The 26400-nt window shown below is 39.1% G+C and overlaps 2 protein-coding genes across 2 annotated transcripts in view; one reads left to right on the top strand and one right to left on the bottom strand.

Moving 5' to 3' along the window:
- The window catches only part of LOC136884369 (zinc finger protein ZFP2), a 134389-nt gene that overhangs the window by 71974 nt on the left and 36015 nt on the right, over nucleotides 1-26400 (top strand). The window lies entirely within an intron of this gene.
- On the bottom strand, nucleotides 20-24607 carry LOC136884158 (26S proteasome non-ATPase regulatory subunit 10). The gene is made up of 3 exons (XM_068229780.1): nucleotides 24486-24607; nucleotides 9423-9525; nucleotides 20-3090 (listed from the first exon to the last, which is right to left on the bottom strand). Exons 2-3 carry the CDS (start codon nucleotides 9522-9524, stop codon nucleotides 2182-2184), a joined length of 1011 nt encoding a protein of 336 aa, XP_068085881.1. The 5' UTR covers nucleotide 9525; nucleotides 24486-24607; the 3' UTR covers nucleotides 20-2181.

The following is a 26400-nucleotide window of genomic DNA, read 5'->3' as shown; positions in this document are numbered from 1 at the left end:
TAGTGAAGCACGGGTACATCAGCTAGTTATTTATTAAATAACTGGTATCAATTTCTTTGTCTAGTGGATTGAGTTTTTTTTCTCACTTTAGGTGTTAACTTTATTTTTATTTTTGATATATAATCTGAATCAATGTCTGCCCACTGGAGGGCTTTCACATTATAAACTTCTTTGTATTAATCTCTATCCATGGCTACATGGTCAATTTGAAACTCCCAATTTTACATTAGGACATTTCCGAGTCCTCAATTTGTGTGGTTTTCTCTTAAATCTTGTGGTTTCCGGAATAAGTCCATGGTTCTCATGAAGTTCCATTAATGATTGCTCATTTTTGTTGGTAAATTTATGAGCTGGCCATCTTCCCACTACTGTACGATATTTTCTTTCTTGCCCTATTTTTACATTGAAATCTCCAAACAAGAGTTTAATGTTTATATCAGGGATGTTTAATAGCAGATGGTCCAATTCTTCCAAAAATTGGCCAGTTTCTTTTTTCCTTGGCATTTTTTTAGTTTTTTTGGGGCATGGACATTCAGAGTATAAGTTTTATTCCCCACTTTAATTGTTAATGTTTCTATTCTTGGAGAGGTTGATGAGAAGTTCTTGATCGTGTCTATTATACTGTTATGGACTAGGAATCCCATACGAAATTGGGGAACATTCTTCAGTACTCTTTCCTGGAGGGTCTTTGTAAAGGCAATATCCTCCAGATTCTATTGGATCTTGATCTGTAAAATTTCATGTTTATCCATTATATTTGTTAAATGCTTCATCTTGCCGAGTTTCATTAACGAGTTTATGTTGAGTGTGGCAAGTTAGGAAAATTTCCCTGGCTTGTTGAATTTCAATAATCTCTTAGTTTGCTGTGGCTGTGTGCTCCTTTGGACTTCCAGGCGCTCCAACTCTCCTTGATCTTCTGCGCGACAGCCACCATGTCCGAGCCGGTGGATTCATTTGTTAAAAGACTCCATATGGTTGGCTGATTATCTGACCGAGGTCAGAGTTTACAATTCCAGATGTGATCTGGAAAGGCAATTGGTGATTAATGAGATTGTGAAGTACGCGTTTGGTCTGCGAGAGCTATTTTATTTCTCTCAAGTCCGCCACCACTGAGCATCACCTCTCACGCTTAATGCTGCCAGCTCCCGCTTGCCAGAAGTCTTCCTCATGAACACTCGAGCAAAGTTCTCTGCGAAATGTAAAGAGTTTCACCTTTTTTTCTCAACGCTATACAAGCCCAAAAACCTATATAATGTCTGCAATATAAGCGCTGTTCATTTTGAAACAATATCTACGAACGCACTTTGGATAGCATTCCTTCTAAGATGAACATTCAGATTAGTTAACTCATTGGGCCCGAGCCACGGAACCATTCCATGCTTCGTCTTGGTGGACCACCAAATGCCGGACCACTTTACTACGTAATTCAACTTTTCCTCAAGAGATGGCAGAGCGAGTTGCATTTGTGATTTGTGTAGGGACTTTCTTTGCAGTGTTACATGCTCTTTGCTCATATATATCAATAGTGTGCTTGTTAATATTAGTTTGAAGTGGACAATCTTTATAGCTTGAGATTCGCTTGTAAACAAGATGGCTGCCAGTAAACAACTGAAATGTACCAATATATAACCCCTTTTAGAAAGTAATGTTGATTAGGAACATTTTTCAGTGAAATTAGTAGTAATATTAGTAAGGCTTTGATCAGTGCTCCTGAAAAACAAATAGATGTGCAAATTGAAGAAGTGCAAGGAGAAGACTTACAGCTCAGCATGCTGACCGAGTATGGACCCGTAATGCTATTAAAATGTTTTAATGTATTCCTTGTTCTGCAGTTCGTGGTATGAAAGCCATTTATTTTCACGTATATTTAAATTCTTTATGGTCATGTAAGAAATTTCTCACAATATGAAGCGACACTATTTCCTCCAAAACAATCCCAGCCCCAGTGCACTTTCAATCCAACAAATATGCAGCCCTCAATGGGTTAAATGTTTTTATTCACAGTAAGTTTTTTAAAAATAAGTACTATCATATACAATAAATCAAAATACACGATCATTTAAAAGAAACTGGCTTGCTTGATGCACTATTATTTTTCTCAACTGCTCTCAATCTAAGATTGATATTTAGTGCTGGAAGTAACAAAATATATTTGTAACAATTGAATGAACATCATCCACTCTATGGAAGGGCCAAAAAGTCCTTTATAGCACGGTTGTACTTAGAAGCGTAAGCAACAGCTTTATATCCTGCAGCATTTACAGCGTTCTTATCCACAGCCCCAGACTGGACCAGATAGACTACAACATCGAGATGACCGGCATCACAAGCAAAGTGCAGGGGTGTCCAGCCATTTGCAGTGCTGTCAAATGAAGTGCAATTTTCCCAGAGGTACTTGATAACGTGCAGATGTCCATGTTTGGCCGCAAAGTGGGCCGCACTCATTCCCATAAAGTCCTTGTCGTGGACGTTCACTTTTCCGACCTCCACCAGAAAGCGCACCACGTCCAAGAAGCCGCCCTCCGCGGCTAGATGTAGGGGTGTCTCCAGCAGCGCCGTCTTCTCGGAGGCATTCATCTTGACCTCGTTTACCAGGTACTTCACCACGTGGCAGTGTCCGCTGCAGGCTGCCCAGTGCAGAGCCGATCTCCCCTTCGCATTGTCTGCCACGTCAAGGCAGGCACCAGCGTCCGCCACGAGGTACTGAACCACATCCACATGGCCCAGTTCAGCTGCGAGCAGGAGGGCCGTCTTCCGGTCCTCAAACCTGTGTTCCACAGACACTGTCCCCGTCTCCAGGATGTCCCTCACTGCAGACCTCTTCCCACGGCACAGAGCAGTCTTCAGATGGTCTGGGCTGTACACAGTACCACTCTCCAGAATTCTTTTCTCTTTGTGTATCATCAGCCATTCTCGTTCCACATAGAACATCTCCTTGTTGGCCAAGAGCGCCTCTTTCTCGTTGCTCATGATAATCTTCATCTCGAACAAGTTCTCCCGCTCTTGTAGTTTCTCCTCCAATTTGGAAAGTTTTGCCTTAAACTCCTCAGGAGAAGTCTCCAAGCAGGCGCCACAAAGCTCGCAATTATCCTGGAAATGAAATTGCTACATCAGAAGATTTCACTAACTTTGCTTTATAGACCTGCCTACCTGTCATTCTTGGGACAGTCTTTTGGAGAGGTTCCAAGAACAAAAACTAAGTATTTTTTTAAAATTGTTATTTTGAGTTAAATAGTTTCTATCTACTTTAAATAGAGTTAAACTGAGGCGTCTAGTATCAAAACCGGCCAAGTCACAAAATTTACGAAAATGAGTTAAGGTTATCAATTTGAAGTAGAAGTATAGCACTATCAGGTGAAACAAAAATATGCTTTAAAATTGACCTGTCTTCATGTTATAGAGCACTGAATTCTCGGTCGTGCAACAGAATCGGCCAAGTCATGCAGCCAGTGAATTCAAAACCGGCCAAGTCAAGGAACGAGCGACAATCTTTATGATGCAGCATTATTGTCTGGAATCTTTTGTTACATTAAGCAACAATGTGATAATATCAGTAGTCAAAATCGTTCCTTGTATATTCTTTGAAGTCATAATATTTTGTGTTTTTTCGTTTGCAACACTGATTTACGTATTCGCGGGCTTCTTACCGACATTGGCGCCAAAGCAATCCTATTTCTGGTGTGCTCGTATTTGGTCATTATTGTGTGCTGTAACGTTGATATTGTTCCGAGTGGTGAACTGAAATATTTACTTTCATACCTTGTAAAATTGTACAAAATTGCAACAAAAACAGCCAAATCAAAATTTAAATTAACAAAAAAGATGGGTTAATTACAAGTTAGATTTCTCAAAACAGCGGAACTTAAATATTAAACCATTAAGGATATAACAGTGAAAAAACTTTTCTGACCATCATTGCTTTGTCTCTACAGGTTTTTCGTCCATATTGAAAAATATGCCTTGGTGACTTGGCCGGTTTTGATACTAGACGCCTCAACTAATGTATTATTAAGGTCCACCTTTTCAATACAAAATGTACAGAGTTTAAATTACATAAATGATTAGGGACTAGTTTTGACCTAATAGTAGGTCATCAGCCTAAAGCAGAATAAAAACAAATACCGAAGAAATTAAACAATGTAAAGCCACGTGAGGTCTCAAATGTACATACCATGCGAAATTTTGAAAAAAGAATTAGAGATGTGCAGCACTATGTTAAAAAATAGCTGACGGAGATTCATAAAAAGTCCACTGCGCATTAAAAAGATGTTAAAGATAGGAATCCTTGAGTTGCTGGATAAGGAGATTAGTATATCGTCGCTGCCGGGACAAAACCACCTATGTGAAATATTTTAGTTTAGAACTTTGGTCGGTAATGTTCTGTCATGTAAGGTGCAATATTGTGTGAATATGGTCAAGGCATTTTCGCTCTTCATAACGTATGGGCTGCGGGTTGGTATATCTCCTAAAATATTATCACATGGGAGGTTTTGTCCCGGCAACGACAATATGCTGGCTCCTTTAAGATGCTGTTATCCAATTGAACAACTGAGCCAAAGTCACAGTTTATTTATGATTAAAGTCCAGTGCGCCGTACATCAATGAAAAGTTGGCTCCTTAAGTGTGCTGTTATACTTTCGAAGAACAATGTAGGCGAAATTACATCGTTTTTCAAGATATTCATAGACGTAAAAAACACATGGATGCTAGAAAGGCTCATCTTTTTTGGAACTTGAAGGAAGGGGATTGTTGCGCGTGGAGGCTTAAGAATCCAGAGATGCGCTATACTATGTTAAAAAAGTCCAGTCCGCCATATAAAAGTAAAAAGTTGTAAAAGTAATTCATAAGTTGCTTGTCATGGAAATCTAAAAAAAAAGGCTGGCTTCCACGCAGTGCTGCTGTTCATTCAGAGATCAATTGTAATTGTAGTAACATTGTCTTCAAGATGTTTAAAACTTGATATGCGAAGTATGATGCTAGAAGAAAGGTCTTTTGTTTCTAGAATTTTGAAGGACGATGGATGTTACGTGAGGAGGATTAACATATATGGAGTTAAATAAAGGTGGATAGAAATTTGCAGTTCATTTTGCATCCTTTGCATCCACATATATATCCAGTTTTTAAACATCTTGAGAAGACAATGTTATTACAATTTATCTCTGAATAAACAGCAGCATCACATGGAAGCCAGCCTTTTTTTTTTTCTTATGACCAGCAACTTAAGGATTACTTTTACAACTTACTTTTATACGGTGCACTGGACTCTTATGGATCTCTTTTTTAACATAGTGTAGCACATCTCTGGATTCTTAAGCCTCCACGCGCAACAATCACCTTCCTTCAAGTTCCAAAAAACAGATGAGCCTTTCTAGCATCCATGTGTTTTTAAGTTTATGAATATCTTGAAAAACTACGTAACTTCGTCTCAGTTCTTCGAATGTATAACGCCACATTTAAGGAGAGGAGCCAGCATATACTAATCTCCCTATTCAGCAACTCAAGGATTCCTATCTTTAACATCTTTTTAATGCGCACTGGACTTTTTATGAATCTCTGCCATAGAGTTATTTTTTAACAGTGCTGCATGTCTAATTCTTTTCTCAATATCTCACATGGTATGTACATTTACGAGACCTTATGCGTCTTTACATTCTTTAATTTGTTCGGTATTTATGTTTTTATTTTGTTTTAGGCTGATGACCCATTAGGTCGAAACGAGTCCGTAATCATTTATGTAATCTAAACTCTGTACATTTTGTATTGAAAAGGTGGACCCTAATAATGCATTAGTTTAACTCTATTGTAATCACAGTTCAATACAGATCTATCATAATGAAACTTATTTCATTTAATTAATCTAATTTAAAGACTTTTCAAACATTTGAGCAGTTTACAACTCTGCAAGTTAAACAGAAATTTCAATTTATAGCTGTGTAATGGACACTACACCACGTGCGTGAGACAAGTAATGTCATTTAAAAATGGAGGTAACCAAAATACTTTAAATTATAATTATGAATGTTCACCGATTTTATATTTTTGAAAAACCTTCCAGCAGCTCAGCAACATGAAAACTTTTCCATATGTTTACTACAAATTTATTTAGATTAAGAAAATACCATCAAATGTCTTATTTTTTAACTCTTCTCTTTATGCATTAGGCCCCCATACGCTATGTGAATTTCATTAATTTACAGCTTACATTTATAAAGTTATGAACTTAAACAACACTGCATAAAAATACCATACATTTGTTTACCACTTGTACAATATTCAATAGGCAAAGCATCTTTCATGTAGCAGTATTAAAGTACTTTTCTTGGGGACCTCTTCCCGAATTTTGACTATTTTATATTAATGTTAAGTCATTCAAGTCTTGTCTATGAATTAAATTTATTTTAAACTTCTAGGCCTAGATGAGGATTTCTGTAAGTTTTGTCTTCTGTAGCTACGTAATGGCTTTTGACAATTTTGTAAGGAGTTAATTTTAATACTGTATATTCACCAATATGTACTTTCATAAATGGGAAGAATTATACTTTTTAACTCCTATAGACAACTTTGGTAGGAAATGGTTAAAATTTCATAAATTGGGTGCCCAAATTAATAAATATTATTCAACAAATTTAACCATCAGATTACATCCACTTACATAAGTATATTGCTGTGTAAGTCTGTTCATCCCTATGCCCAGTAAACTATAACAACTCTAATATTGGCCGTACAGTATTATGGTAACTTTATTGTTTATATTTTTATAGCAAGTTTTCATAAAACTTGTGGGGCTGTTGTGATGTTAGAATAAACTCGCTAGATCATGAACTGTCATTGTGAATTATTATTAAATTAACTCAGTCTAAATTATGTGATTAGACAGATTACCAGTACGATTTTAGACCAACTTTGCTTCATTTTGCTGTGTATTTACTGCAAAGTTGAGTGGACAGGTGAAAGGTGCTCTCACAGGCCAATTACCTAGATGTTAGGCCCTTTTAAACAAGCATTTTTATTGTGCCTCTGAACATGTACTATTTCTCTAATTTTCCTAGTGCTAGAGGTTCTCAACATTTTCATGCTTCTGAGTCTGGGTTAAGCCTATTGATTATTGGCCAAGTCGGGTAAAGGTTTTACAAATGCAACTATCGCTCATTTTCATTCACAAACATGAACACAACAGCAATTCAGGAGAAATTCTACTGGTACACTAAAAAATTTTAAACTAAAACTGCATAGACTTGCAATTAGGCCAATATCAAACATGATCCACATGAACTGGTAACATATGAGTAAAAAACTGAAGACAGAATTGCCACAAATTCTAGCCTATATAGATTATGTTTTCTGTTATTCATAAGACTAACAAAAGAAAAAAGTAGATTATAATTTAGGTCAACAAAAGTGGCCAAAAAATGATGTTGGTTCAATTCTACACAGACCTAGATTAAATCTTGCTGCTCTCCTTCGGATCTTTTCCAGTTCTTGAATCAAGTAAATCTGGCGACTGTCCCATATTCCGATATCTATGTAGGGCCTACCTGCAGTGATCCAGTTGAGGTGCATTCATCCCATCAACACTAAAACAGAGGACTTTCATACTATTGTCTGCTGTCCATCTCGCAACATCGTCTGCGTTCTGCAGTGTCTCCCAATCTTGTAAGTTGTTTATTTCTCTGCAGGCTACACTATAACATCATTCGTAAAAAGCCTTATCTGCCATTGCAGTTCATGAAACTGCTAAATGTATAGGGTAAAGTTTAAAATCAGTTTTTAGGTCAAAATAAGACAAATAAAAGACTTGTCATTGCTTATAAAAGTTTATATTGACAGTTGGTGCAAGTGCTTGAAACTTTCGTAAAATTTTCAATCCTATTTTATTTCATTTTTGCTTCAGTATATCTTGTTGGTTAGCTTATCCTGTGAGGACATTCTATTTACACACCGTAACAACCTGGGCATAAATAATAACACGTCAAAAAATACACAAATCAACTGTAGTGTGGTTGGTCATTAAAAATGTTTCAATCCGTCTTCAGAGAATTGGTCGGTGTAGAATTTAATCAAAATCATATTTGGCCATTTTTGTTTTTCTTTTCACTTTGGTACATTAAATTGGTCAAGGTGCATCTAACGACGGGAAAGGAACCAACTCTTTAAGAGAAAAGTGGCGGAAGCTGAACTCCATACTTTTGCAACAGACATGTTCCGGTCAGTACTGCAAAAATTCTTTATATTTCCCTTATTTACTGCCACATACGTGAATACACGGAGTTGTGGGGCAATACTTCTAAGGAGACATTTCATAAAATCTTCATTTAATGCAAAGGACCGTTACAAGTCCAGCAAAATTGAAATGTAGTGATTCATGAAAATATGTACCTATTCAACTATTTAAAAATGGTTAACCTGCCTACTATACACTGTATATCTTCAGAACAATTCCGTATGTCATCATATTGTTTTCCAGTGCAACGGAAGTGATATAGGCTACATTTTTAGCAGCTGGTATTGGTATGTCAAGCTTAGAATTTGAGAAGAAACCTAGCTATAAGTGTCTTACCAGAATACTGTACATCACAGCTATACTGCATAAAGGAGAAATTCGGGAAGAGCCTTCGCTTGAGGAATATTTGGTAAAGCTTTATTCCACCCAACCATCTGTTTAATATGTTACTTATTTACCACATTATCATCAGTCAAGCATAATTCCAACACATTTGTGTTTTATGTACACTACTATCTGAGTAAGTGGTTGCTTAGAAAATATCCTTTTAAAATAAAAATGCACTTGTACCAGTATATGATTATTATCCTTAAGGAATAATTGGTTGAAAATTGCTAGCGAGTGGAGTAACGTGGTTTTTTTTTTTTTTTTCTTTTTTCTTTCTTCTTCAATTTAGTTCCTGAAACTTGTTTCAGAATATTTTGTTTAGAAATGAGAAAGGGATTTGACGAGGGATGTAGTGAACAGTGCGAGCTGAGGATGGCAGACTCAGTAGAGCAAAACCCCTGTAGGAGTAATCTGGTAAAATCTCAGCTGAATTGTCCTTGAAAAACTTGCCCCAGGAGTTAACCCAGTACTCTTGTTCTAAGTTGAGTGAACTTAGGTCAGTTGCACCTTCAGAAGTGCTTCCTGAGGCACAGTCCATCAAGAGTTTTTAGAGCCTTGTCTAGAGAGAAGTAGTTTCTATACATTCTATGGTCTCTTATTAAGCTGTTAGTGCAGGGAGTGTCAGACATTTTCGGCTCGCGGTCTGTATTCGACTCCCATAGGCGACCTGCGCGTCTGGATTTAGGGAGGATGATCAGGTAGGTGCCAAGGCTTAACATCTCCATCACCAGAGTCATGTGTATTCGTAGAGTTTTGGAACGGAATGCAGGCTTTTGGCACGGCTAACATTCTAATGACAAAGTACGGTACGTACCTTATTAGAAGGACCGGGATTGGACTCCACACCGCCGATCAGCAGAAGAGCTTTCAACACCAAGGCAAAGAAACAGGGAGGTACCTTGACAAACACGTCCATCCTGCAAATAAACATGTGAAATACTGTGCCGTACAGAAACAATAGACCAGCAAAATCATAATTACCTTTGTACACTTATAATTTTAGCATCGTACGCTCCTGTTTTCTCGGTTCAGTAGGTGGAGGCTATGTTAGCAATATTAAGGCGGAACAAATCTAAATACTGTATCAGTTTTTTTTTGTTTTTTTTAATTAGATCATGTACATCAGGTTCTACCAGACGGCAGAGTTGGTGATTATGGCTGGGGTTGTAAACATCTAAAGTTAGATTTCTTGTACATTCCGACATTGGAGGTCGTATGGACCAGGCGGATGCTAACCATAAACGGTGTTCAGCTAAGATACAGCTAGAAATTATACCAAGTTACTTTCATATTGTCAAAGGAGGACGCTGCCAGGTAGTCGCGTGGCCGGTCCCAGTTGCCAGTTAGTGGGCCTTGCCTAACAATGCCTGCTTTCCAGTGATAATCATCTCTTTTGTGGGTTTTTGACGTTGCCTACGTTATAATACAAGGCCTGGAAATAGAGCCCGTAAAACGCTATGGAAGTGGTTACACTGAAGTTCAATGCCGGGCCGCTAGGATCGCATTCTTGCCCCCTGTCTACCAGGCTCGCGCCTTTAAACGTGTTCATTAACTGAGTTGGTTGTGAATGTATTATGTATTTGTCTGATGTTAAGCATTCGCAGTTCCAGTCATGGTTTATTGACGAGAAATTAAAGGTAGTGGAATTTAGTTTCACAATTTCCAGTGAATGTTCAATGTTCGAAACATTATACAAAGGAAGTATTGCGCATGAGATACGAATTCAAGCTGATCGAAGTAGGCCCCTGTTCCTAAGTTTTGATCCGAGTTAAGTCATAAGAATCGGGCGATCCCAAAATTTGTCACTGGACTTTTTTTAAACTGTGCTACCGTGACTGGCAATCATTTGAGAGGCATCTTCAAACTCAGAAATCTTAAATTAGGAAACCAACGAGGAAAATAATTTGCCTAACAAATTTCACGAAAATGAATGTAGCAAGAGCTAAAAATATTGTATTTTCCCCTGAAACAATCTGGTTTAAAAAGTATGGAGGTGGTTTTGTCCCGAGAGCATAAAATACAGTTTAAAATAAGCCATTTGTTTTATGGAGCATTTTATTAAAGTGTTCAATGCGCATAACGTCTGCAACACCCCACATGGGGCATATTCAGGAACGAGAACAAACGAGCATCTTTTAACCGGACGAGTTGGTCGTACGGCGCGCGGCTGTGAGCTTGCATCCGGGAGATAGTGGGTTCAAATCCCACTGTCGGCAGCCCTGAAGATGGTTTTCCGTGGTTTCCCATTTTGACACCAGGCAAATGCTGGGGCTGTACCTTAATTAAGGCCACGGCCGCTTCCTTCCAACTCCTAGGCCTTTCCTATCCCATCGTCGCCATAATACCTATCTGTATCGGTGCGATGTAAAGTCACTAGAAAAAAAACATATTTTAGTACTGAAGATGAACTCCTCAGTTGGTTAATTAATGATTTCCTGTCATATATTAAGAAACTTAAAATGCATTCAGAGAAAGTAAAAAAGAACCATGAGAGAAATGTATCAGGCATAGATCTTGACTACCTAGTCCACTGTGGCCTGCGTAAAATACCTCATAAGTATACATTTGCATTATGCATTGACGAGGAACCCAACGAGCTATGACATCGAGCTCTTCTTCAGCTACCTAAGACGTCAACCGGAATACAATGACATTATGGTTCGTGTGGCAAAAGAAAGACTGTAAAGGCTGTTTAGAACATCTGTTCTCCAGCTACTCAAAGTCCAACATTGTGTCTTATTCGTTTCAAGATCGAGGAGCCCTCAGATACCGAAAATCATCGTCTGTGGCACTTCTGCAGTGAACGACGGAATTTGTCACTTCCGCTACGCGGTACTTTTTCCGAAAAGAGTTACTTAAAGGTGTACGTTTATTTTTTCGAAAGACATGTTCAACAGTGAAATTAAGTGTGGAAAGTCTAAAGGCGACAAACCACCTCTTTTTCTACTATGAAAATTTCTGAGACCTCTGTTAGACATCATTGCTTTGAGCCACTCAAGTGGAAGAGAGAAAGTTTTGAAACTTGATAAGAAGCCCCTCAAAAGGAAAGTTTTGAAACTTCAATGACATATCCAAGCCAATGCAGCACCGTTCTATAAATAAAGTACTGTCAATACTCGCAAAAACATTCAGTTCTTTTTATTTAGGATATACTTTATTTATTGACATATACGGCCATGCGAAAACAAGGGGGGCGGCTGAATGGTGAACTAGGAAGCAACCCGTTTCCACGAGTGCATTTCAAGGCCTTGTATTATAGCGTAGGCAACGGTTTTTGACAATATGTCTCATCCAGTTCAAACTACCTCGAAAAAGGTCGAGCGTAAATGGGTTCATTAATCGTGGTCAAGCTCGCGAAATGATGTGGCCCTAACGGAAATATTTTGAGGCTAAGAGAAAATGGAGGCCCACTGATAAAGTTTTAGAAAGAACGGCAGCAGTTTTAAAGATATGGCCAGCTACAGTAATTAGAATAGGGAAAGAAAAACAGAAGGAACCTTGTGAGGAAGGAGAGAGAATGCACCTGATCCATCACATGGCAATCAACACCACGGATAACTGCAATACGCTCCGAATTTCTGTAAAAAAGGAAAAATAAGCGCTCCCATTATGATCGCGAGATTAGAACCTATACAAAACAAGCTGAAGGACGAATTTCCATTTCAATTAAGATAGGCCTATAGCCGACAACTATGGCAGGGTCAGACTGATTTTACTTCATTTGAAAAGAAAAGCACACATTTCTCCCAGCTTCACGCGGATTTAAACCTGGAATTCTTGCTACGATACTGTATTCCTAACCTGGCGAGAACTCCTGCCATGTTCCGAGAAAATGGAATTTGAATATTTCTAGAGCAGGCTTACCTACTTAGCGAAACGGTTTGCGAGATTTTCACAGGCCCTTACTAGTAATACACATGAGAAGAACGCTTTACCCAAACATTAAAGAAAAAGAGCTCAAATGTTCTGTAGATACCAATATCAAAAATCTGTAGCTGAAACTTCTTGAAACAAAGTACAAACCATTTCCCACCTCAACCAATACACATTACTGTGTTTATAATACATACAGATAACTTATAAACTGAATGTTAAAACAAACTTAACGAAAAAAGATCATATGTCTCTGCTACGGCCGTCTGTCAACGCTTGCCATAAGAGCCATCCATACTTTACATCACAGCCTGTACGGTTGCTTGGGTTACACTATCATGCAAATGACTATTAAGAAACTAGAATGTACTTTAGATATCCCGCTACAACGTAACACACAAAAAATGATCTCTAGCTTGACGGGTCTCCTGTACAAAGTTTTTTTTACCATTTTCTGTGGTTCTGTTGCGAGCTATAAAACGGAGGATATTTTTAATGGAAATATATTCTGTTTATTATAATTATTCTATCGATATCTGTATTTCTCCACAACAAAAATTATTACTGTAATCCCCATATTGTACTGTCCAGATCTCAAGTATTAAAAATAGCTATTTTCTTTCCAATTATTATAAACAAGAACTTAAATAACTTCGAAACAAAGAACGATATTTTAATGACAATTTCAGCAAATGTTCCTTTAAATATGTTCTAGTTCACTGTAAACAATCTTATGCCTGAGACTAAAAGTTTAAGGACAAAGTCATCTTCATGAAATATGCAGGTGTCAAACTTTTGGTAGGACCTGTATGGCGATATTTACAATATAGGCCTAGGTATAAAATGTTGGAAGCTTTATAACTTTATAACTTTAACGAAGGCTTAAATTTTAACATTTGGAAGGCTCTTAAGACTTGCACGTTTTGATAAACAAAAATGTGGTAGAAAATTGATAAACATCAGTTTGTTTTAGGAAAAATCATCGTTTCAATTAAGCAGATATATAAAGATATCTTTATAAAGGCAGGGACAGAAATTGGAGTACTGACATTGGTAAAAATTGTCAAATTAGCATAAAGCGCATGCGCGAACACGGAGAGCAAAAGGAGCCCTCGGTCAGTCTTTGGAGGTAAACAATAATGAGCTTTGTGAAGAAGATACGGATATAACCAAGTAACTTACTACTATATTTTCCGTTCAAATTACTCGAAATAAATCACTCATTGATCTCCCCAACAACTTAGCAATAGCAGGTCTATGTCTAGCTGCTTTTATTTTCATTAATATAATAACATTTTGATAGTTCCGGAATTTTTTCATGCAGGGTTAGTCGGATAATAAGTTCGCCTCAAATAACTCTTAGTAATATCAATCGAGAGAGCGAATATGTTGAGATAACGATACTGTTTATTTTAAATGGACCTGCACCATTGTCAGTAGTCTAATGGACTTAGTGAATTCTGGGGTCTATGTTTTAAAGTGGGACAATTAGTCTACTTCTCCAGACGGCGATAGACTGTCAGCTAGTAATGTCGCGTACACCATAAAATCGTATGACCCAAAGAGTGTTGAACAAATGTCACTGTTTAAAGTTTCATTTATACGCTAACATAGTATGAACCGACAAAAGGTTGAAATACACAAGGCAGACAGCGGTTGACGGTTTACCGACAATATTGCAGGCCCAGTGAAAACTGCACCACATTTACATTTCCTGGGCGTTTTTGTGACGTGCTAGGCCTATATCACTGAATACAGGCTATATAGGTTATGTTCAAGAAATTTGAAATATACTTCCATTTTCAAAATCATATTTGGTTCTGTTTCTACGTACTAAGTGTTGCGAAGAGTAGCTAAACTGGAAGTTACTCGCCCCCTTGAAAAGCATCATTTATCTTCAACCGTTGAGGAAATATACATTAGCTGTATACATTTCCATGTATGGTTTAAACATCGCACTGGAAGAAAGAAGCAGGCCTCAAGAGGAAGAGGTAACACCTATCAGTTTTAAATTGAGGACCATTTTTTTAAAACTCGCTCCTTGCAAAATCATAATTTTTCAGGAGAGACAAAATTGATTAGACAGTAGAGTAAAAAAGGATAATTTGACAAAGTACATCTAAAACAGTTTATTTGTTAGTTACAATCTGATATAAGTATAGCCAAAAGCACAAATTTGAAAAGTGTTTACAAAAAAGGTAGGGGAAAATGTTCGTTTTTTTCAAAACTCGCTTATTGCATAATCCTATTGAGTAAAAATTTCCTCCACAGCATGTATAAAACAAATTTAAAACCTTAAAATGTCGGAATTTACATACAGACATTATCACAATACTATAAATGAAGAATGGTAGTAGTAATAGTATATACGATACCAGTGTTTCAAAATTTAACAGATATAAAATTAATGAATCTCTGTCTTTATTGACTAGACCACTTTATTTCTCAAACAGTTTCCCCAACTTCTGTATCCTCCATCATATCACTTACATTTAGCTTGTTCTTGGTATGTTTTCCCCATAAGAACCACTTCATAGAACTCCTTAGCTTCCCCAGGTATTTGTATGAATTTCATTAACTTTGCCATATCTTGGGTCTTTTCCTTACTAACGTGATTTACTATTTCCATTTTTGGAGCCAAGTCCATTTCTTAGAAGGAAATCTTTCCTTTATTGAGTATTTCCACAATGGTTGATTCACCACTGTATGTGTATCGAACAGCGACTTGTACCTTGGAAGTTTTCATGTTTCCTGTATTGAATGATGCGGGATTTCGCGATGTTGAAAGGTAGTTTCCCTTTCAAAATCTTTCTTGATTTTGCCTTCAGATCATAGATGTTCCGATCTCACTTGGCCGTGATCACTGAGTAGGCTATGATACTCCATACGCGATACAATCTCTTCTTTCTCTCTGTATTTTTTCTCTACGTTCCCGAACACTCGATCTGGCGGCAAAAAGCTATGACCTCGAATGGGAAAATAATGTTCAACTGATGTGAAAACAATTTTTTTTTGTAGGAAACGTGCCACAGATGCTAATAAAATACTATTCTTATTTTGAGATACAAAAGAGTCTGAAAATAGCCTGATTTTTTTTATATCTAGCCCCTTCCCTGCGAAGATTATTTTCTAAGTGCTCAAGATAGTCTTTTACACCCGAAGCTATTTCATTCGCTCCAAAACCCCTTCTGTCTCCAACCACGTATAAAAGAAAACTTTACTTTTGTCCAGTCACTTTTCATTTGTCATGACACAAAGATTATATAACCATGCTTGTCTTAGGTAAAATGCTTCCCCTATAGATATTTTAGGAATGGGTTGATTTTGTTGCATGTCAAATATGACATCAACATGACCATCATCCTTTTCTTTAAGAATGGCAAAAAATAATTATTAGCTCGTGCTTTGTGTAATCTATAATCAATTCGAGCCTTGTTCCTTACAACGTCATTTTTCGTATCCTTAATTATCAATAAAAGTTCTTTACACGTCGAACATGTATCTGAGTGTGTATTCCCAAAACCTAAATTGAATTTCGTATAGAAAATTTGCTTGTACTTTGAGATTGAACATTTTGAGTTCCCTTCTAAATCTCTTTCTTTGCTGAACTGAACGTACATTATATTGATATTAAGGTCCGGATACTAACATTCATACTTAAAGAAACAATGGAATCTTACATGTCAGCAAAATATCCAGCAGCCTAGCGACGTTTGCTGTAACGAGCGAGTTTTGGTATAACGCATATCGTAGTAATGAGCGAGTTTTGGGAAAACGACCCATATTTAGCGGCTTGTTGTGATGACAATAAACTTTTGCTAAAACCAGTTTAAGGACATGAAAGCCATGTGACCTAACATCCACGTCCCGTATATAACTCAATTCACCCCATTTTTTTAATAAGCGAGTTTTGAAAAAACGGTCCTCAAATTGCTCCCGTGCGAAGGGGGGGCGGGCGAGTCGCCAGCAGATAAACAGTCACTTTTGTCTGTCCAATGCGAGGTGTAATCGAACATTAGTTCAGTCTCGACTTGAAAAGTCTCATTTGAACTTCAATAAACAAGATGTCTGGTAGTTCCCTCTTAGCAGTGCTCGTGTGCAGTTGAGTTGACAGTTGCTGTGAGGAGGTAGCGTGGACGGTATAGAGTAGTGCTTTTGCGAGTGTAATACGTAAGTTATGGGGGAGCAAAGTGGTGGTGAGGAGTCTCCTGATCCTTCAACCCTCAAAGTTGCTCGGGAAGAGACAGTTCAAATGGAGCAGGATGAGGATGATAGTCTAAGTGAGAATAGTAGTACAGTGAGTACACCTAATACACCCAATGAGGTAGTGAATAAAGAGACTACTACTTCGAATTCGAAGACTGAGTCGCAGGAACTTTATCCTAGTACTCATTATGGACCTTTCATTATTTTTGTGGAGTCCACAGCATCAGGCAATGTCGGTAACATGCATCCTATGACCCTAGGTAGGACTTTCTATGAGAACAATATTCCAGGCATAAAATCAGTGGCCCGCAAGGGACGCAATAGGGTACAAATAGAATTTGTCTATGCTGTACAGGCAAATTCATTTTTGAAACACCCTATATTAGTTGAGCTGCAGTTACGGGCATACATACCTAGCTCTAATGTATTGCGGGTAGGAGTCATCAGGGGAGTAGAGAAGACCTTGACTGAGGATGCCATATTAAAGCACTTGAAGTCTCCTGCTACAATAAAATCTGTAAAACGTTTGAACCGTCGAGTTGTTAACGAAGAAGGCACACAGTATGTACCTACTGGATCTATCAAAGTGGTTTTTCGTGCACAGAAACTTCCACAGTACGTGTCTTTATATCAAGTGCATTTAGAGGTGGAGCCATATGTTTTTGCTCCCATCATCTGCAAAAAATGCCAGCGGTACGGGCACGTTGATAAGCATTGCAGAGCAACAAGTCCCAGGTGTGGGAAATGTGCATTACACCATACTACGGCGAACTGTACTGAAACTTTCTTTCAATGTGTGCATTGTCGCGGTTCCCATTCAACTGGCAATGTGGATTGTCCAACGCACTAACAGCAGGTCCACATTAAAAAGATAATGAGCCACCAGAATTTATCTTTCAAGGACGCTGTTCAAAAAGTCCAACCTAGGGAATATAATCTAGTGGACACTTCTCAAAATTTTCCCCCTTTAAATGGGGAGGGGCAGACTCCTACACAGTCGAATCCCCGTAAGAGGAAATTCACTCAAGTAATTTTAAAATCCCCGAGACCAGCACCAGCCCCAGGATATGATAAGGAAGGTTACCAAAATTTGGTTCGCGAGCTTCCCCGCATGGAGATGGCGGCTTCAAGACTTACACCTGTTTACGGCGGCGCAAACCGTCGGATGGAGGCACCTTTTGACGAACCTGTTGCCACGAGTAGCGCATCCATGGCGCAGCCACTTTCGTCATTTCATAGGCAAAGAGAACATCTTCAAAGTGGTCTTTATCAATCTATTCAGCAATTAGTACAATTATTGGGTGATCACCCCGCGTTAGCGCATAATGTATTCCAGTTAAGGGACAGGATTTGTAATTTTATTCAATTCTATGATCAGAATCACTCAATGGAATGCTAGAAGTCTCCTGAACAAGCGTCATGAGCTATATAAATTAATACAGGAAACAGTACCTCACTTCGTAGCTATACAAGAAACTTGGTTTCATCTAGAGACTCGCATCAAGTATCCAAATTACACAGTTTTACGTAATGATGGACCCGGTTACGGGGGGGTTGCCTTTTTGGTCCACTCATCCGTGACATATAGCATCCATTTGAACATTCAGGCCATACCCCATACATATGTTATAGGATTATATTATATGCATTTTTTACTTGTGAATATCTACTGTCCTCCTGAATTTTCCATTACTGAGAGACAATGGAACCAATTCTTTCAACAATTTACTACCGAACCATATGTTTTTATCTTTGGGGACTTTAATCTTCATCACACCCTGTGGGGAGGACATTTGGATACCCTTCAAGGCACACAGTTCCTTAATGAAGTAAATAACCATGCTTTCGCTATTTTGAATGATGGCTCTCCTACGCGTTTGACTGCGCCTTCTGCCCCTCCTAGCGCAGTAGATTTAACATTGTGTAAGCGAAATATGGTGTCTATCGCTACATGGCATACTTTGAGTGATACTTATTCCAGTGATCATTTCCCTATTGTTATTACTTATGGAGTAGGCAGACCTTTTTCTCCACCCCCCCCCCCCCACACTGTTTCACATAACATGATTCGATCTTTAAGGAGTTTTAAACCACAAATATATACCGCCTACATTGAGGACGCGTTACAAAAAATACCGGTAAATACTTTTTCATATCAAACTTTAATGCAGATTTTAACAGCTTGTATTAACCTTCATCACCCCATCAGCGCTTCACCTCCTTTATCTTCTAGAAAACCTGTGCATGTTAAGTGGTGGGATGAAGAATGCCATTTGATGATTCAAACTCGTAAAGTACTGTTTCGACAATATAGGCAGCACGCAACACCTGAGCATTACTTCCGGCTCAAACGACACATGGCACAAACCCGCCGACTTTTCCATCAAAAACGGCGTGACGCTTGGAGGGAGTTTATATCGTCCTTCACACGCCAGGTTCCGATTGCAGACTTGTGGAATGCCATCAGGGCAATCACAAGAGTGACGCAGCACTCCCCTGCCAAGACCATCCCAGGTCAAGTATTATCAGATTTTCTTGTTAGAGAAACGCCAGATTTTGTAGTGCCACAGTATGTTCCTTACCAAGACCCACTAGACACACGTTTTTCCGTATTGCTACAACCCTGCGACTATCAGGAATTAGAAGCAGTACTCCGTACATGCTCACATTCTTCCCCAGGTCCAGATAATGTTTCCTATCAAATGCTCCAATTACTACCTATTCGCGCAAAGAAGGTATTACTAAATAGGTATAATGATATTTTTCGCAATCACAGTACACCTGTTAGTTGGAATGAATTTTTCCTAATCCCCATTCTTAAAAACAAGCAGTTACCCACAGAGGTAAGTAATTATCGCGGTATAGTCCTCGGTTCGTGCATCCGTAAAGTGTTTCTAAAGATCTTACTTCGAAGAATCTTATGGGTATTAGAATACTATAACTTGACGCCTCGATATCAATATGCCTTTTTTAAGGGACGCAGTACATCTGATGCATTTAATAGTTTTGTTATCGATTTACTTTTAGCTCGTCATAGAAAACATAGTACCATAGCGGTTTTTCTTGATATTCAACGGGCTTATGATTCCGTACCTTTGCACATCTTATGGGAAAAACTTGCAACTCTTAAGATTCCTGAGGGATTTATTAGCATTCTCCGACAACTTCTGACTTATAGAACACTACGATTTAAATCGACGCCTTGTACACTCCAGCCCCGGCAGGTAAGTAATGGGTTGCCTCAGGGCGATATTCTGAGTGGTATTCTTTTCGCTCTTTTTATGAAAGATTTTGAAACGGTCATTTTACGTCATGCTCGCATACAGGCGTATGCTGATGATTTTTTGATTTATTGTACACACGAAGATTTACAGCTCTGTAGACAACATATTAGTCTCGCGCTTTATGAAGCTAGAACATGGTTAGAGGCCCATGGGTTAAATCTTTCCATAGCGAAATGTCGAGCAATGATATTTACACATCGCAGAACCTATGACCGATCGCCACTTGCCTTTGATCAGTATGAAATACCAGTGGTTAGCCACCATAAATATCTTGGGTTATTTATCGATCAAAAACTTACATGGAAACATCATTTTTTATATTTGCGTTCGAAGAGTGAACGGTATATTCAGGTTATACAGGCCGTAACCCGTAGGCAATGGGGGGCAGATCCCGTTGTGGTGCTATCTCTGTACAAAACCACTATTCGGACGATATTGGATTACGGATCACATATTTTCGACGTAGCATCTTCTACTAACTTACATATTCTTAACACTTGTCAATATCAAGCAATACGATCTTGTATTGGAGCTTTAAAATCCACACCTACCAATGCCCTCCTCGTTGAAGCCTGCGAAGCTCCCTTACAAGTACGTAGAAAAATACTTGCAACGAAATATTTACTTAAAAAGTTTTCATTCACAAGTCATCCTCTAATTCCGAAGTTACAGTTACTCTCGGAGTATTATTCAGTTAGGCGCCAGGGTTTAAGCAGATTGCCTGCATTGTTTCATGCATTTAATACAGTAAAGTCGAAGCAGTGTACCTTAATACACAGTGCTACTTTACTACCCTATACTTTACCCTATCCGGTTTCTCATTTTAAGCCTCAAATCATTTGGCCTATGCGTAATGGCTCTACTACATTTCCTTGTCTGCAGGGGATCGAGATATGTCCAGTTAAACGAGTGAAATTTTCTCATATTCCACGAAGCATAAACATTTTTACAGATGGGGCAAAGAACATTAATGGAGTCGGTTCCGCTTATTATATACCTTCTCTAAATTTTAGTGAACAATATGGTTTGCCTAGTGACTGTTCGATTTTTACGGCGGAGCTATTTGCCATACAGCAAGCCTTACTTTTTGTTCAGCGAAAGGGATATACGCGAGCTACAATCTATACGGATTCGCTGAGTGCATTACAATCTTTGGTTTCTGATGAGTTATCCTATAATTGGTATATTTACAATGTCAAGAGTATCCTTTATATGCTTGACAATGTCGGTATTTCCATAACTTTAGTATGGGTACCAGGTCACGTGGGTATCGCCGGTAATGAAAAAGCAGACTGTTTTGCAAAACAAGCTTCTCGTCTTCCTGTTCCGAATACTAACAATATGGTTCCAGCTTCTGATTATGTAGTTATTTTTCGACAGGAGGGACGTTCAGACTGGCAGAATTTCTTCCGACAAACTGCACAAGTCAAAGGTAAATTTTATTATCATTTACAACCAAGCCTTTTAGTTAAACCTTGGTTTATACGCGGATCTTATACTAGACGACATATTATTAACATCATTCGGTTACGGTTTAATCATGCCCTCACACCACAATATCGATCACGGTTCCATTTAACGCAAGATACCAACTGTTTGTGTGGTACAGATATCCGTAATGGCGATTCTAATCACATCCTCTTTGAATGTTCTTTGTATGCTAACCAACGTAAAAAACTTATGGCTAACCTCCAGCGACTTAAGCAGGTTTTTCCTACCAGTGTTTCTTGTTTGCTCTGTAATCCTACAGAAGAGATTATTAGAGTGCTAAATTTGTTTCTAGATGAAGCCAAGATCGTGTTATAATTTTGTCTATAATATCCAGTGAGAATTACTCATGCTTTCTCAGGTTCCATTTGAGTGATTCCTCATATCATTAGTGTATTACTTGTGAGTGCTATTTTGGATTCTTCGTGTGGGTGACGCTTTAAACGCAGTGTGATTGCAAGATTGGAAGTTTCCCGTATGACAACAGTCTATACTAGCAAAATGGGGTAGTTATGTGATATAGTGAAGTTTCGTGTTTTGTGTTTTTCTACTTGCAAGTTCAGGCATCAATTATTGAATTGAAGTGTTTTCATTTAGACTAGTGTGTTTACATGCGTAAGCGAGTATTGACTGGGTGAAACGTCGTAGACACAGCCCAATAAGCATCAGCAAGCAAGCAAGCAAGCAACAAGATGTCGCGTCCAGTTGCATAATGGCCTTCGGTTCAGGTACGCCGGGCTAGATTCCCGAACGCGTGGGGGGATTTAAATCTTAAATTATTAATTCACTTGGCTCGGGGATGGAGCGTATACGCTGCAACTTTTACACAACACCATCCTTCACCACATTCTCACGCAGTCACCCTCGCTAGTAGTGAGTGGACAAAAGTCTAAATTTCCTGGAATCAACAGTAGGCTGCTATATTTTACTTCAGTGTTGCTGTAATCCTGGACAGATGACTAATTTTAACAAATTCGGATTCTCAGATATATATTTAACGCTTAATATTGACGAGGGACAGCGGCGATTGAGAATTGTGTGTGTGGGGCGGGTGTAAAGATAAGAAGTAAGTTACCGGTACCCGGGTTTGTGGGATATAGCCGACGGGGGTAGGAGTCGAGGTATAGGCCTACGCATCAAAACAAAAAAAACAAAAAAGGCTACAAAGTGGTAATTTTTTGATGCTCTCTCCAAGTAAATTTCGACAGATGAAGGCCTAAAAGGTTGACAGTTTACCAGTGGCGGCTAGCGATAGGCCCTATCTGAAGCTGGGTGTTGCTTCAATATTTCAGTCTCACATTTTTATAGCTTACAGAAATAACAAGAAACTATTATCGTCAAGTAATGAACTGTAATATATCTAGCAATTACAACCGAGGAAATAAGAAGCTAATTATACACTAATCACAGTTACTCTTAATAGAGATGTTATTGGCTTTACGCCCCACTAACGGCTTTTTACGGTTTTCGGAGACGCCGAAGTGCCGGAGTTCTTTTACATGCCAGCAAATCTGACACGAGGCGGACGTATTTGAGCATCTTCAAATACCACCGGACTGAGCCAGGATCGAACCTGCCACGTACGAGTCAGAAGGCCAGCGCCTCAACCGTCTGAGCCACTCAGCCTGGCACAGTTACTTTTGTTTCACTTGAATTGAAAATTTGCCCTCCTGTTTTTCATTGAAGCAAGATGTTAATATTGTGGGTGATCTGGTATGGCGTGGAAAATAAATTGCCCAGTAAGTTGGCCGTGCGGTTAGGGTCGCGTAGCTGTGGGCTTACATTCGGATTGTAGTGCGTTCGAACACCAAAGTCGGAAGCCTTGAACATTCGTTTTCCGCGGTTCCCCATTTTCACACCAGGCAAATGCTGTGCCTTAAAGCCACAGTCGCTTCCTTCCAACTCTTAGCCCTATCCGATCGTCGGCGTAAGACCTATCTGCGTCGGTGCAACGTAAATAAATTTATAAATTCATAAAATGAAAATGATATCTTTGCGAGAGGAGAGAAAGAAATGAAGTAATCTCCGCGGAGTGGCGCAATCTAACGGGGACATTTGGAACAGTTTCTCGGTAGGGCATGCTACCTGATGCTATGCAGGCTTAGGTTCGTCCCTGTTGAGGTGCATTGCGCCGCGCTGTTCGCCAGGGAGTTGCCGTAGGAAAACAAACCCCCTGAGTTTGAATCAAAGCCAGCAACGTTTGTTGATCCGATGCGAAGCATTAGTGCAGCGAACGACCGAAGATGGTTGGTTTTATCATGTTTTGAATGCATGTTAGGTTTATTAAACTAAAACATTAGAAGAAAAGACGACAAATGAAGTGCAAAATTATAGGAAGTTGCGCAACCCTGCAACAATACCCCGCACCGCCCCTTTAGTTTACAAACTAAGTACGGTAATAATAGTTTGAGATTTTGATTCAATACTATACACTTAAATAGAAGTGCGGCGTGATTATACAGGTAAAAATCATTTAGCATTTGACTACACACCAAAGAGACTGACGAATGCGCGCGGCAAGCGGGTGAATCATACCTGTGTCCATGACCTTGGCTGCTACCCTTCCTCACAGCACATGAAAATAGCTTAGCCGCAACGAACGACGTTTAGTGTTAACATTTCCGCAAACATTTTGTTAATAATTAAAGAAAATAAAGGAAAGAATTAGCTGAGGAACTTTCCCTAGTTGGGAGATGAAATGTTCTCTTCACGAAGTGGCCTCACCACTACTGATGAGAGAGATTAGCATGAACACCACCTCTATGAGAATACTTCACTAACCCTGAACATGATACTTAGGGTGAGTGAAATATCTACGCAGAATTAATTTTCATTGCGGTTATCCTTGTATTTCTCCTGCACAGCACTAAAGACACTTTTAAGTTGCCAGAGTAAGAAGTGCAAAAACTGACGGCTTACTCAAACAAATTCACCCTTAGAAGTTGCCTACTTCACGATTTATAGCAGTAAGCTTATTGAATTTAACAAAGTTTCGCTACAAGAAGTCAGGGTAAATGAACCAATACCTTGCTGCAAGTGGTTGAGCAGTCGACGGCAAACTGGAGAACGGGCTAGAATCTAGAATGCTGTTTGGAGTGAGGAGGTCCTCCTCTCCATGTCGTGGATTGGCCAGACACGCCTCGCTCCTCCTGCGCAGATGACAAACAGTGTGCGAGCCGCCCACTGCATGACGTCAATCACCTGTCGGCCGGTTTGGAAACCAACAGCGGATTAAAAAGACATTTTCAAAAATCAATAAACTAATCGGTAGCTTCACAGCGCTGTAAAGCAAATAAGGGTGACGGCTAAAAACGACCAGTCACATGTTGCTCGGTCTTCAGAATTAACGCTTAAAAACACGAGATAAGTTCACAATTAAGCACAACCCATTTTATGACAGATAAAGTGAATAAACCTACATTTTATGTATAGGGAATTAAAAAAAGCAATGTTTATCAGGAAATATACAGGACATCGATCTTTCTTCGCTGCCGTCTGTGAGAGCTTCTATCATCACGATGGCTAAATAGTTAGCGAGTTCGATTCCCGGCAGGGTTGGGAATTTTAATCATCATTGGTTAATTCCGCCGGCACGGGGCTGAGCTTATGTGTCGTATTCATCATCATTTCATCCTCATCACGACGCGCAGGTCCCCTACGGGCGTGGAATGAAAAGACCTGCACATGTCCTCGCTAGTCATACGCTATCAATGATCAGCATTTAGCGCTGTCGCCCAGCTGGCTCTTAAACGTGTTCAAAGAACTTGGAAATTTATCGAACATTTCCCTGGATACCTTACTCCTCGGCATATCAGATTTGTCCCCTTGAATACCAACTTTATAGCATGTTTCCATCTTCTTTCTGTGTATTGCCACAAACTAATGCTTGGTGCAAAGCCTGAACATCAGCGATCATCAAAACTTGTGTTAGGTGTAATAAGTTCTTCAATTTGCAGGTTTCACGGATAATTTGTAAAACCTTTTCAGATCATCTTGACCCGTATTTCTTGCTCTTTCATCTCCCACCTTTTCTCCAGAAGTAGTTAAAGATGAACATCGGCTGTTCTTTGTCACTTGACGAATACCACCCATCCACTTGTAGGTGTTGTAAGCATGAGGTATCTTGGTTTGTATGCCTTCAATAAAAATTCTGTCCATGCTTTAAAGTTGACTTCAGTAGCACAGTTTACTGCTTTGAATGGTGAAGGTTTCATTGAGCTGTTTCTAAGCACATCCTTCCAGTCATCTGGAAATTTTGCTTTAAAAAGACTTATTTTCATCTCCTGCCATATTCGAATGTCCCTGTATTGCGAACACAACTTCCACGCTATCGAAGAAGGCAGTGCAGACAGCGCCAACCGTGGGTTTTTTTTTGGGAGGGGGGGGGGGGGGGCAGCACAAGAATTGGCGTATATCTGAACTAAGCGCATTGTTCACTAACTACTGCGACATTGTACAAACAATGTTCTCACCGTGTGTGTAAAGTAAAACACTGATGTGAAATCGGACAAAAGGTGAATACTGAACGGTATAAAATTAAGTAGAAGGCGGTAATAAAGATCAAATATTGTTTCTTGTTTCCTAGTGGCTTTACGTCGCACTGGCACAGATACGTCTTATGGCGACGATGGGACAGGGAAGGGCTAGGAGTTGGAAGGAAGCGGCCGTGGCCTTAATTAAGCTCACAGCCGCGCGCCCCTAACCGCACGGCCAACTCGCCCGGTATCAGATATTGTAACATTTGGGATGGGTAAGTTCTTCTGAGTAACCACCGTAAGTTCTGTTTTTTTTCATAGATTCCTTTCTCTTTAAAGAGTAGTATTTTGAATTTTGACTTGAGTGGACTTCCTTTTCTGTCCTTTTTTTTTTTTTTTTTCAACGGTTACTTCAATGGATGAGTGGTATTCGAACCCTGATCGATTTTGCAAGTCATCAGCGCGC

This window comes from Anabrus simplex, chromosome 12 (assembly GCF_040414725.1).
Source record: "Anabrus simplex isolate iqAnaSimp1 chromosome 12, ASM4041472v1, whole genome shotgun sequence".
NCBI lineage: Eukaryota > Metazoa > Arthropoda > Insecta > Orthoptera > Tettigoniidae > Anabrus > Anabrus simplex.
The sequence above is the reverse complement of the archived record's forward strand: the minus strand, read 5'-3'. Positions and strand labels throughout refer to the sequence as shown.